Below are 13,760 nucleotides of genomic sequence, written 5' to 3'. Positions count from 1 at the left end.
CTTCAGGCACAAATTGTAGCAACTAAACTAACAGGGACCACCTCTACTGCACCGGGAAGGGTTTTGAATATAGTGCTCTAGCGAAACATACACTGCAGACTGGGGATGCCCATGTGTTTTTGTTTCAGGTTTTGCATGTAGAGGAAGAAAGTAAGAGAATGGGTGATTTGGTAAATAAGAAAGAGAATGCTGAATTACAATGGATATTGAGGTTGGGGGCACATCGTGGACATGGCCTCAATGACTCGTTCTTATTGAAACCTGTCTTGTAGTCCAGAAAACTTAAGTGAATGAATGAAATCATGAATTTTTTTGTGGTTTCTGTGAGATTTCTCTTTAAATTTTACCCTTCAATGGTTTTTAATTTGTTGTCAAGGTATTTAATGAGAGGGGTGTGTCTCCATGAACAGCTACTGGCTGAATGTGTTTTAGTTTTGTATATAGATGGCAGTTTAGTTGGTACAATTTGTTTCCGAAGAAGCAATTTTTTACATTGTGAAAGCAGTTACATCTGTTTAATAAAGACTTATGGAAGAAGCTTGGAGAGACTTTTGTGAGTTGCCTGTATTTGCCTTCTTCCAGCACGGATATTTTGGGATTTGTTCTAGATTTACTGCTAGGTGCTCAACCACTAATATAATTCTTCCACTGAGTATTTATTTTCTGGGTCTTGTTTTTACTTCCTCCAAGGCACCTATATAGGGTAAACTGTATACATAAAGCTTGTATGGGCAGGTAAAAAGCACAACCAGAATTAAAGCAGGATGAATGGAAGGGCTGCCTTGCGTGTAAGCTGTTAGAGGGTGCAATCTGTAGCTGACAGAAGGGAAGAAATACACTTCTGTCATTCATATAACAAACCATGAGTGATACTGCATTTTCTCTGATTACTGTTAATACTGCACTGCATGCTCAGTGCATTAGTTTGCTATAGTTACATCTACCTTATTTTGGTCCTCTTGAAGGAGTGCCAGCTTGGGGAACTGTTCAGTGTGCCATTTGACCTAATAAAAGCATCATGACTTAGTAAAGCCAAAATGTTCCTTAAGAACAGAGGGAGATAAAAATTCCAAAATCTTCTAATCTGTAATGTTGTATGGGCTAGGTCACTAACAGAAACTATTTTAAGTTTGTCAACCCACACTCAAGGCACTATCTACTTATTTATTTCATTTGTTAACTTGGTAGATAGATTGGTCAATATATTGTTTTCAGCCATGACCTGGAACAGAAAGGTAATGAGTAAAAAGGTAAGAGCTTGTTAACAAATTATCAACAGTACAAACTGACAAACATTTTGTGCTAGGGGACAGAGATGGTTTATAATGTACAGTGAAGCACTTAGAACTTATATTTGCAATGTAGGCTGAAAAGCCCTTATGTACAATTTTTACAGCAAAGATTTATTTTACGGTATGTACAGTTAACTTTAAGAGCTTCCGGAGTTAAAATATCTAATGCATTTTAAGAAATTATTAGAACTGACACATAAGGTACAGTTTTTAGCCCTTGTCCTTTTAAATAAAACACAAAGTCCAAAAAAGACCATAGATTTTCCAAAAAACAAGTCAGGAACCAAGCGAATAGCTGCACTTTCTTTTATTACACTTCTTCTGGTACCTCGGCTAATAAGCATTCAAGGAAACAAATGTTATGCCATTGCAGCCTTTTTATATCCCACCAATTTTATGTGCAAATACATTTCATTCATTAAACTCTTAATTGATAAACATCACCACCCAAGCTTAAAGGTGTACCACCCTTAAGTGAAAAGAAAACTAATAAATATTGAATTAATTGTGAAAAATACACTATAAAATTGCTCTATGAAATGTTCACTAATCCAATACACAATTAATAATATTTTTAATACAATTTTTTGGTATAAACCTATACTAAATTAATTTATATTACTTAACTACCTTGCTACTTTCATTATTGCCTAACAGAATTCATGACCTGCCAATACCACTACAACTACACATACATAAATATACATATACAAACAAATGCATGTCTAAACACCCAGTAAACTAATAACTTAAGATAGACTGATCTCATTAAACATCCCAGTTTATTTCTAAATTCAACCCACGTGGATGTAAGGTTCCTAGGTTAATAATAAGTATAGTTTCCAGCTTTAATAACCTATGTATAAATCCCCCCCACATTATGAATTCCAAAGGGTCTAGCCAGAACACTGAAGAAAAAACTATCCAAATTTCCCTCATGGACAGAGCAAAAATGTTGGGCCACTGGGCTCTCTAATCTCAAGTTTCTAACATCACCCAAGTGTTCTAATATTCTCAACTTTACCTTTCTTTTCATTTGCCCAGTATACCACATTGCCGGTGTGCATCCACACCCAATGATATAAATGACCCACACATTTAAATTCACTTCTTATCCAAATTTTTTTTCCATTGATAACCCATCCATCCATCCAAATTTTTAATTCTCTTACATACTTTGCACCTTCCACAAGGAAAACCCTCCAATTTTTTCCCCACAGTTTTCTGTGCCCTTTGATTCAGCAATTCCTTTAAATTGCTGAATCAGCCATATGAGAAGGTAGCTCTCTTCGGGAATAATTTCCCTATCACCTCATCTCTGTAAATTACTGGCCATAATTTATCAAACCAAATCCCTTATCGTATCTGAGAAAGGAGAGCACGTGGTTACATAAAACATAGACTCCTTTTACCAAGAACATGCAAGTTGTCTTTTAATTTCCTTTTAAACAGATTCAAGTTTTTTATTTCTTCAGGAATTTGAGTACAAATGATTGGTGCAAACTTCAAAAATGCCCTTACCCCTACTGCAGTTTTAAATCTGGGTCTAACAAAAGTTAGGCTTTCTTCATGATCATCCCATAGAGAATACCTTTGTTGCCTGATATGCAGTTTGCCTTTTAATGTAGGACAATGTCCCAGTTGACAACTTTATAAATCTGCGAGGATAATAGCAGTGTTGCTTTTTATGGTGAATGAGTCAAGTGTTAAAGGTGAGGCTTGATAGTCAGAAGTGTAGGTTAAGACAAAAAAAAATAGAACTACAACATTATCTGGCAAGGTAAATATAGTTCAATGTGAATCAAAGTCCATCAATATTCTGATAACATTCTTTACAACAAAATAACAAATTGGACCCAAATGTGTAATGCTAGTTATGTACCTAGCTGCATGCCCTAGTTATTAATTCTACTGAGCTCACTCTAAACTATATCACATGTAATGGATCAGCAGGTTAAACAATGTTTTTGACTTACATCCATAAAATTATAAATAAGTTTGCGAATACCTGAAGTAAAAAAAAAAGTAATATCTGCATATTATATTGCATTAAAAATCTTAACAGATTTATTGCAAAAGATTTTTGTCTGGCAGTGAGGCCAGGAATTTCCAGTTTCTGCCATAAAATCCCAGGGTTAACTAAACTGTCTTTTGGCTTTTCTGGGTTAGGGGTCGTCACAGCTGAACTCCGGTCCGCTAATGATTGGCAGTGAATTTTTATGGTATCGAGTTGCCAGCCCGGCACCCATCCTTCAAGAAAGGCACACCCACACACGCACACACCTACCTGCATGTCTTTAAATTACCTCAAGTGTGGGGAGGACATGCAGACTCCGTACAGAAGGTGTTTCAGCCGAGAATCAAACCGGAGAGCCTCTTGCTGTGAGGCGACAACGCTAACCGCTGCACCACCATGGCCTACAGATTTAAAAATTGTGTCAGATAGACTCCCAGTGTCTCTTCTTTTGTAATACAGTGTCTTTTTGCTATACTTACTCTTTGTTGTTTTTCTTATGGAAACTGTTTTAACAGTCAGCTAGCAGCCCATATTGGGTCAGATTGGTTTTGAGCTGACCATAAACTATTTTCTACAATGTCTACGCCAGCTAGCTATTAAAGAAGATGAGCAAATACTTAAAAAGTCCTCTGGTGCTCCTTTAAAGCCATTTATAATATGTGATTCTTTCATAATGCTGAGGCTTCTTAAAAAGGGGCCAGCGGTCTTGGCAAGGATGGCTACAAACAGCTTTATATACTTGTGTGACAAACCATCAGCTGCCATGGCTCCATATTTCATAAGAGTTTTTAAGTTACAGAACAGAATGATGTCTGGGCATCAGAGCCTTGGTTATGTGCTTGTCCAACAAGGAACTAATTTTTGCCTAGGCTTTCTGATAGTTACTGAAGGAGTATACTAAACTCTTCAGCACTGGCTTCACCACCAAAACAATGACAATGGCTGTCTCATTACAGCTCATGGGATTCAAAATCTGTTACCTTGTTATCAAATACTAACTCAGTTCTACAGCATTAGTTTTCTAAAATCCTAACAATCCTTGTTGAAGAGCATGCTTTCAGCAAGGACCAACAAAATATGGCAATGATGTTCTTATGGACTGTAGTTGATAGTTTTCTACTTCCTGCTTAAAGTTCAAGAGAATCAACACTGTCTAGTAATATAGCTAGTTGTATAGCCTGTTCTTTCAAGCCACAACTGCTTCACAGAAAAAATCAGTATTTAATGAATTCATCATTTGAATGTAAATGTGGTAGATTTTTTTTAATTTTTGGGGGGGTTGTTTTTGAAATTTTATAACCTTACAATGTATCCTACCAAAGGTTTATGCTTTCCTTTCGCTGTTGGTCTCTCTCTTTCCTGGTACCTATCTTTTCACACTATCCCCAAGTTTTCTCAGGCTGTTAGTCCAAAATAATACATTGTTTACTCTCTCTCTCCAAATATATTTATACAAGTATCCAGCCAGGCCAGAGTAGGAGAAAACAGATCTCCAGAAGCTGGCTTTAGCTGCATTTATTGTCTAGGTATATTCATATTTAAACATGTTAACATCCTCTAGCATATACATGTACAAATGTGCTGTGATGACAGAGCAGGGAGGTAGCCATGCTTCCATGTGTACTTCTTGTACAGCGGACATCTATTCATGTGTTAACATATGGAGGCTGACATGAAACATATATTCCCAGGCTTCTCGGCTGTTGAAAAATAAACTGCGATTAAAAAAATGCCATTGAATTCTAAAATTCAGTACTGCAACTTCAAAGCATCTTTGCAGGTGCAGAAAGCTGCCCTGTGACCCCAGTATGGGGAGGGGACATTCTCATCACTACCCTTTTATATTATATATTTATACACATACATTTCAAGATTATTTCTACTAAACATACTGTATGAACAACAATCAAATGCTACTACCTGCTATACTTTTAATTGTATGCCTAAACCACTATGCTTATGTAAATATCTTATACAATCATATGTTATTGTCTGCTATATTTTTATAACTGAATGTGTAAATATCTTATGTATAGTATGTTTGCAGCTGTTCTGGAGCTTTTCTCCCCGGGCCTCTGCTGAAAACGGACAGCTCTGTCCAGTCGAACCATATATATATATATATATATATATATATATATATATATATATATTATATATATATATATATATATATATATATATATATATATATATATATAGGCCTACCTGATAACGCCATATGCTGGAAATGCCGATGACAAGAAGACCGACACTGGAAGATCAACAACGAAGATGACCGACAGTAGTTGAGAATCCCAATGCTGAGAACACCGACATGTCAAACGAGCGCTAGTGGGTAAGTATGCGGTAGTGACGGACGTCAGGGTTAGTGTGCGGGTAAGGTAAGTGTGCGATAGCAACAGTCTGTAGGGTTAGGGGCGGGTTAAGTGAGTTAGGGTGCAGGTCAGGTGAGTGTGCGATAGTGACAGACGTTAGGGATAGGGGCGGGTTAAGTGAGTTAGGGTTACAGCGTGGGTTAGGTGAGTGTGCGATAGTGACGGACTTTAGGGTTAGGGTTTGGGTTAAGGTTAGTGTATAGATAGTTGTGTATGTAAGGTTCAGTGTAGGTTTGTAAGGTTTTTGGTGTGCTTGTGTTGTGTGTGTGCTTTTTGGACAGGGGATTTGTTTTGTTTGTTGACTATCGGGATTGTGGTTTGTCGGGTATGTGACGTTTCGTGTTTCTGAATTTTCGGTTTTGTGGTGTCGGTGATTTCATTGTCTGTGTTTTAGCGCGTCGGTGTTGTCAGCTAGACCCATATATATATATATATATATATGCTTGAAGAACTTTTGCTTCTTTTTGTTTTTGCAAAGAACTCTGCAGTTCACTGTCTATGTAAATGCAAGCAGAATCAGATGTACTGGAATTCCTAATTCTCCAGATAGGTGGTAGAGAAGGATCAGTTCTCTACATTAACCTTCATTAAACTCTGTATAGCATAAGTATGTACAAGGCAGTTTCCTTTTTCGAGCAAGCAGTATAGGTTGCATTATCAGTTTCAATGTGGACAAAATGAAGTCATTATATTTTCTCCTGTGTAATGCAGTAATGCAGTGAGTCAAAAATCAAGCCTTGTTCTAGGCAACAAGAACACACTAGCATTCAAAAGCCACTGTGTAAAATTATTTTGCCAAAATTATTCAAGACAAATTTTGAGCAATAAGACATTTATGCTCACACACACACACACACACACACACACACACACACACACACACACACACACACACACACACACACACACACACAGCAGTTACTTCAGCACATATAATTTTCCATTTGTACTAAATGCAAAATGTTTACTATTTTTAATTTATTACTCACCTTATTTTCCTGAAGTTTTTTCTGTCTTTGTTTAAGAAGAGCCTGGTATGCAGTTTCTCCTTCCCTCAGCCTGTCTTTGTGCTGTGCCACTTCATTCCTTAGATTTCCAACTATACTCTCAGCATTCTGATACTTGAAATGGAAAATACTGAAGTCATATCTATAAAGAGGAAAAAAATGCTGAACTGTTTGTTGCTTGACAGGAAGTAACACTATTGTATTAGCTATAGTTGTTTAAATATGGCTAAGCTAAGCACATAAAATCCGAGCTTTCTCCATAATTCAGAAATGGACAGAATAAGGTAATGTCCAGGTCTATGACCAGGGCAAAGAAACTTGCAGCAGTAAAGAAAGTTACTTACGAAAAGACAGAAGTCTGCACACTGACATACAGGTGAAAAAAAGCTGACTATGGAGTGTAAAGACAAGAATCAGCAAGGCAGTGATAGTCAGAAATGTGGTCATGGTCCTAATGCACTCAACCAGAATAACAAACCGGTTTATTCAAGAGCCAAGGTTTCTGCATTTGACACATTACTCCACTCAGGCATTGTTGACAAACTCAGGAGGTTAGGTACAAACCTGTATGTCACCCGGTGGATAGCCAACTGGCTTACAGACAGGACCCAGGAAGTTAGAATTGGGGAGTCCACCTCTACAAAGAGGCCAGTCACAAGTGGAGTCCCTCAGGGATCAGTCCTTGGACTGCCCCTTTTTGGCATTTACTTCTCAGAAGTCAAGGCCAATGTCAGTGGTCTCTGGCTGACTAAATTTGCAGATGATTGTAAATTTGGAGCTGTCATTGAATCTCACACTGACACAAATGTTCTCCAGGAGAGGCTGACACAGACAAACAACTGGTATAAGAGTCATGGACTAAAACTAAATGCCAAGAAATGCATAACAGTATCCTTTGGGAAGTCATCCATCCCTGGTAACTATGATGTTGACAACCCACCCCTTAGAGTTGACCCAGTAGTCAGGGACTTAGGGATACACATAGATATTAATCTAGCCTTTGACCATCATGTGTCTACAATGGTGAGAAAATCATTCTATATTGCACAACTTATAAACAAAGGTATAGCATCTAAGTCCAAGAAAGTCATTGTCCCACTGTATTCGTCATTCATCAAACCTATCATTGAGTACAATGCCCCCTTTGGTATGTAGCTAACCAGGCATATCCTACAATTGGAACATGCACAGAGGTTCCTCACTAAAAGAATACAGGGTGTAAGTAAAATGTCCTATGCAGACCATGTCAAGGCCCTATCACTGTATTCTGTTTCCAACAGGCTTTTGAGGGGAGATCTATGCCTGGCATATAGGGCATTGTCAGACCCCACTCTGGTGGACCTCCTGCATATCCACAAAACAGACAGCACCAGAATTACCCATTCTAAAAACTTAAACCTTGCCTATGATATAAATAGGTCCTGCTGGAGAGATAGGTATGTATCCCAGAGACTACCACGTATATGAAACAGGCTCCCCATCCATGTGAAGCAGAGTTCCTCCCTAGGCAAATTCAAGTGCAACTTTGACAAATGGATGGGAAAATGGAAATTCATCCTTGGTTTGGCACCTATGTCTCTAATGGACACAGGTAACCTGTAAATGGTTAATCTCCCAAACCCATGCTTACACTTATCAAGGGTATCAGAACTTGTCAAAGAGTTGGAATGCATGGCTAGGCTTAAAAAGGCCCTTCTGGTGATTAGCCTAGTAAACACCTTTGAACTTATGAACCTAATACTTTTATTCAAAAATGTTATGGTTTGTTTGACATAGGGATTTATTGATATGTTGAGCATCTCATAGAATCTTGGTATTCATTTGAATGAAGACACATGCAGAAATGTAAAATATTCAGACAAGGTACCAAGTAGGCTTTTAACTGTACTGGTGGGTATTTATAACAGTACATCTTACTGTATGGCACTCCCAAACCCATTCCTGTTTCTATGCATTGCATTCAAGTATATAATGTTTAATAAATGTGTGGACAGATATCTACTCTGTAGCTTAAAAAGTGTCTTATACTGACATATTCTTGAAAAAGGCAGTCATGGTTATAGATTATACAGTGATCAGTGATAGTTTTAGTTAAAGACATCTTGCATTTGTCATGAAAAATACAGAATATGACAAAGCTGACAACACCTGTTTGGTAACTGTTTACCCAGTTTATACCATACAAATAAAACAACTGTTCTGACTTCTTCAAACACAGTATCAAAGCTATATGTGAACATTCAAGCTGTGTAGAACCTCCCCCCTCCATTCTCCTGTTGTGGAAAAAAATGTCCACTGGATTACCTGGCTGAAGACAAGGTTTGATAGCATAGGGTGCTGACTTGTTGGAACATAGGCTAAATTCTTGGCTAGGCTTGTAAGGGCCTCAGGGCTAATAGCCTAGTAACTTCCTATGATCCTATGAATAAAAGATCTTAATCCTTGGTTTGCTCTGGCCATTTGAAAAATTGTGTAGTGTGATTTAAGTATTGGTGCTTGCAGTTCAGATATTATTGAATGAATTCACAAGACAATACTATTTTTTTTTTGCCATAACACAAAATTTGATTGCCAGTAACCGATGTTTAAAGAGAAACTCATCCTTTATCAAAACGTTTAAAAGGATTATTCATGACAGTTAGAAATGAAAGAATCACATGTATAACATGCTCTTAAGAAATACATCACCCAAAGGATTTGATGAAATCTGAGGTTCAGTAGGACTGCAAGCAGAAGTAGCCACAAGACAGGCTCTGATAAAAACAATACGGGTAGTCCAAACATGAAAAGAATACAAAGTGTAACATGTCCTGTGCAGACTGCCTCAAGGTCCTATCCCTGTATTCTGTCTCCTAAATGTTGTTAAGGGGAGATATATGCCTGGCATAGAGGACACTGTCAGACACCATTCTGATGGACCTCCTGCATATCAGCAAAACAAAGAGCACCAGAATTACCTGTTCTAAAGACTTAAATATTGCCTGTGATATAAATAGGACCTGCTGGAGAAACAGGTATGTATCCCAGAGACTACTCCATCTCTGGAACAGGCTCCCCATTCGTATAAAATAAACTGCCTCCCTAACCCAATTCAAGTGTAACTTGGACAATTAGATGTGGAACAAGAAATTCATCCTTGGTTTGGCACCTATGTCTCAAACAGACACAGGCAGCCTGTAAGTGGTTCATCTCCCAAGCCCCTGCTTGTAATTGTTTCCTCTCTCAAGCCTCTGCTTACGCTTATCAATGATACCAGACCTTTTCAGAGATTTGGGATGCATGGTTAGGCTTAAAAAGGCACTTGTGGCCCTTAGCCTAGTAAACACCCATGAACCTATAAACATATGTATATATGGACATGAATTACAGTCTGGTTTTGATTCACTCTGGGAATTACTGAGAGTTTGGTTCTAATCCACTTTGACAGACAACACAGAAAATATTTTATATTTAGCGAAAATTATTCTGTTAAGATCTCTTTACATAAATCAAGACATGTATGATCATGCAGATAAAGGAACAGCTTTGAGAACTATGTGTTCATCCAGATATGAAGATTGGGAGACCCTTGGTTAAGGTAGTGGATCTTGCTTTGCTACAAAAAAGCAAAGTTTGAAAAAATTGTGGGTGAACTGGTGGGAAAAAGATCATCTGCATTAATTATTGCCATGAACCAGGGCTTTATTTGTCATTTTTTGTGCTACTGGAATAATATCTGCAGGGTCTACCTTTGCTATTAGCAAAATCTTTGCTGGAGGAGGTGAGATAGAGTTTTGGTCCCTAGGGATGAAACTTTCAATGTTTTCCAGGTTGTGAGATTCAGAAGAAATGAGCACATCTCTAAGGTTTGAGCATTCCACAAAGTAGCAAATAGTGAGACAATGCAAGACAGCATGCAGAAGCTTATAATGATACTTTGAAGCATAACAAAGAGCATTCTTTTTTTTTTCAAAAATAATTTTTATTTTTATAATAAAACCATGCATACATATGATGATACAAGCCATGAAAAAGTACACAGATATTACACACATGGTGTCTTGCAACAATGTTAGAAAGGAAAGGGAACAAAAGGGCATGTTTAAAATGAACATAAGAGAAAAGTACAATAACTTGCAGTATGCATAGTGCACAAACTAACAACAATAAACCCATACTAAACAATATTTACAGTGCTACCCGTATTAAACAAAGAAAAAAAAAAACAACAGTGTCACTACTTATACAACTAAAAGTTAGCAGCCCTACTTATATCTTGCAGTAGGAGAGAGGAACACCTCTAACAAAGTATAACCATATCTTAGTCACATAGGATTACTTCAAACAGGCTTTTCCAAAGTTTACTGAAGTAGGCTCTCTTCTTAGGTCCATTTATGATGAATTTCTGAGCCGAGATATATTTAATGGCCATATCTTTAAATCCCCGCCAGCATAATTTGGTGCGATCTAACCAATTATAAGTGATGTACAGTTTTATGAGAAAACAGAGCGTTATTAGGATATGGAGATGAAATTTAGGCAGGCCATGAGGGGGTATGTTTAGAATAGCCGTTTCCCATGAGAGAGTGGAGTTATAGTAACCCATTTTTTTGAGACGCACTTTGAGAGAACACCAAAGTTTATGGGAGTTATTGCAGTGCCACATAATATGTAGCAAGTCAGCTCTCGCACCAGGACAACATGTACATAAAGGAGAGCTATTAGAGTTAAATTTGTTGATTCTTACTGGGGTATAGTAAGCATTGTTATTCAACATCAGTTGAGTGTATAAAAGTTTCTTGAAGGGGGATAGTTCTATGCTAGTTTTTATGGCTAGTTGTTTTTGATCATCTGTAATAGGAGGGTTTTGATTGTCCCAGTATTTGGAGAATAAACAGTTACCTTTATGCAGTAGTGGGTATATTAATTTATATGACAAAGAAATTGTTTTATTATTATTAGCAACTGTATCAATGATTAGGAATAGTTTATCAATTAGTTGCATATCAGGGGATATATTATTGGTTTGTGAAGAAATAAGTTCCCTGAGTTGACGTAGGATAACCGTATACCTGTTATTAACCTTAAGAATAGAACGTAATTCGGCAAGAGGCAAAGATTTATGTTTAAAAATATCCCATACTTTAAGATCTTTAATGAGAGGGAAGTCAGCAAGATCTATCAACTTGTTGTTGATTTTAAGATTTAGATTGAGATGTAGTGGTTGAAGGAGAGGTAAAAAAAATTGAAGATTAATGTCCTTAATCAGCTCCTGGAAAAGTTTTATTTGAAATTTCAATAGGGAAGATAGTTTTAGGCTATTCAAAGATGTGGGCGATAGAAAGGGAATAGCCTTAGGGTTAATTTTGTTAGAGAGAATATGTCTATGCCACATCTTTAACCAAGCAGGGTAGTGAGTTTGAGCTTTATTATTCATGTTTGCTATGGACCATAGTTTATTAGAGCAAATAATCAAATAGTAAAGATGAAAATTTGGAAGGCCCACCCCACCTTTCTCCTTTGGTAGACTTAATTTGGAAGAAGAAATCCTGACATTCTTGGGAAACCAGAGGAATTTGACCAAGGTTTTGTCAAACTGAGAAAAGAGATTGTTAGATATAATTACGTTTGTTGCACTAAATTGATAGAGGAGTCTGGGTAGGATATTCATTTTCACAATAGCTACTTTTGAGAGAAAAGATAAGTTTAATAGCTTCCATCTTTGTAGGTCTTGACATATGATAGACCATGATTTTAGCAAATTATTTTGAAGCATAGAGGCTTGATTGTGTTCAAAGTTAATGCCAAGGTATTTGAGACCGTATGAGATGTGAAAGGAAGATTCAGGGAAGAAAAAGGGTTTATGCCTCAGGATTAATTGGGAAAATATGTGATTTTTATTGTTGACTTGGTACCCAGAGGCCTTAGAAAAAATAGTAATTGCTTTTAAAATTTTTGGCAGATCTGTGTTAGGAAATTGAAAATAAAGGTTTAAGTCATCGGCAAAGGCCGATAATGCTACGTGTGTGTTGAGAATTTTGGGTATAGTATGATGAGTATTTTGTGTAAGATATAAGAAGAAAGGTTCAATGAATAGATTGAAGAGAAATGGAGAAAGCGGGCAGCCTTGTCTTGTACCATTAGTAATCTGAATGGTATTAGATCTTTTTTTGTTTATATATAGATACGTGCATGAGTTTGAATATAGAGTTCTGATCATATCTAAAAAGGTTGTGGGTATACTAAAATGTAGTAGCGTGGAAAACAGAAAGTCCCAATTTACTCTGTCAAATGCTTTCGATGCGTCTAGGGTCAAGGCATATAGCGGGTTTTTCTCTTTTTTAGTAAACTGGATAAGAGAATCCAGCGTTAATGTATTATCCCATGTATGTCTGTTGGACATAAACCCCGCTTGATCTGGTGATAGTAAATGTGGTAGTACCTGTTTAAGTCTGTTAGCTAAGATGGCAGAGAAGATTTTGATATCAACATTTATAAGCGAAATAGGTCTGTAATTATGTGGGTCTGTTTTTTCCTTATTGTTTTTAAGTAGTAGAATTGTTTTTGAGTTATTCCAATGTATGTCTGTGATTCCATTTTTTATAATGAAGTTAAAGACTTCTAGAAGAATAGGGGCAATTTTAGAATTAAAGGCTTTGAAGAAATTAGTAGTGAAGCCATCCGGGCCAGGGGATTTGCCTATTTTAAGTTTATTAATGGCGGTTTGAATCTCTCGAATATTAAGTGGAGCTGATAAGATGGATGCTTGATCCTGATTTAGAGATGGAAATGTGATGGAGTTAAGAAATGTGTCCATCTGTAGATTAGAGGTGGTGTGTTTGCTCTTGCTATATATGTCTGTATACATGTCATGAAAAAGATTAATTATCTCATAGTCTGATTTATATATTTCCCCTCTGTATTGCAAGATGGAAATTGTCGGAGCGCCGCTGTTGTTTTTGAGAATTCTAGACAGGGTTCTAGATGGGATTTGTGCCCATTCAGAGTAGGTTGCAATTTGTTTTTGTTCCTGTAACGAGTAATTCTGTAATTGTAGCTCACATAGTTCTTTGTGTGTTGTATTGAT

At 37.0% G+C, this 13,760-nt stretch overlaps 1 protein-coding gene across 1 annotated transcript in view; it reads right to left on the bottom strand.

The window, feature by feature from the left end:
- The window catches only part of LOC122797639 (coiled-coil domain-containing protein 178-like), a 2,875,483-nt gene that overhangs the window by 1,889,828 nt on the left and 971,895 nt on the right, over positions 1 to 13,760 (bottom strand). The window contains exon 9 of the mRNA XM_044066184.1: positions 6,677 to 6,836. Within this exon, the coding sequence (XP_043922119.1) occupies positions 6,677 to 6,836 (160 nt within the window). The remainder of the gene's footprint in view (positions 1 to 6,676; positions 6,837 to 13,760) is intronic.

The sequence above is a fragment of the Protopterus annectens genome, chromosome 3.part1, assembly GCF_019279795.1.
Source record: "Protopterus annectens isolate FY-2018-M chromosome 3.part1, PAN1.0, whole genome shotgun sequence".
Taxonomy (NCBI): Eukaryota; Metazoa; Chordata; order Ceratodontiformes; family Protopteridae; genus Protopterus; species Protopterus annectens.
This window is presented reverse-complemented; position numbering and strand designations above follow the sequence as displayed.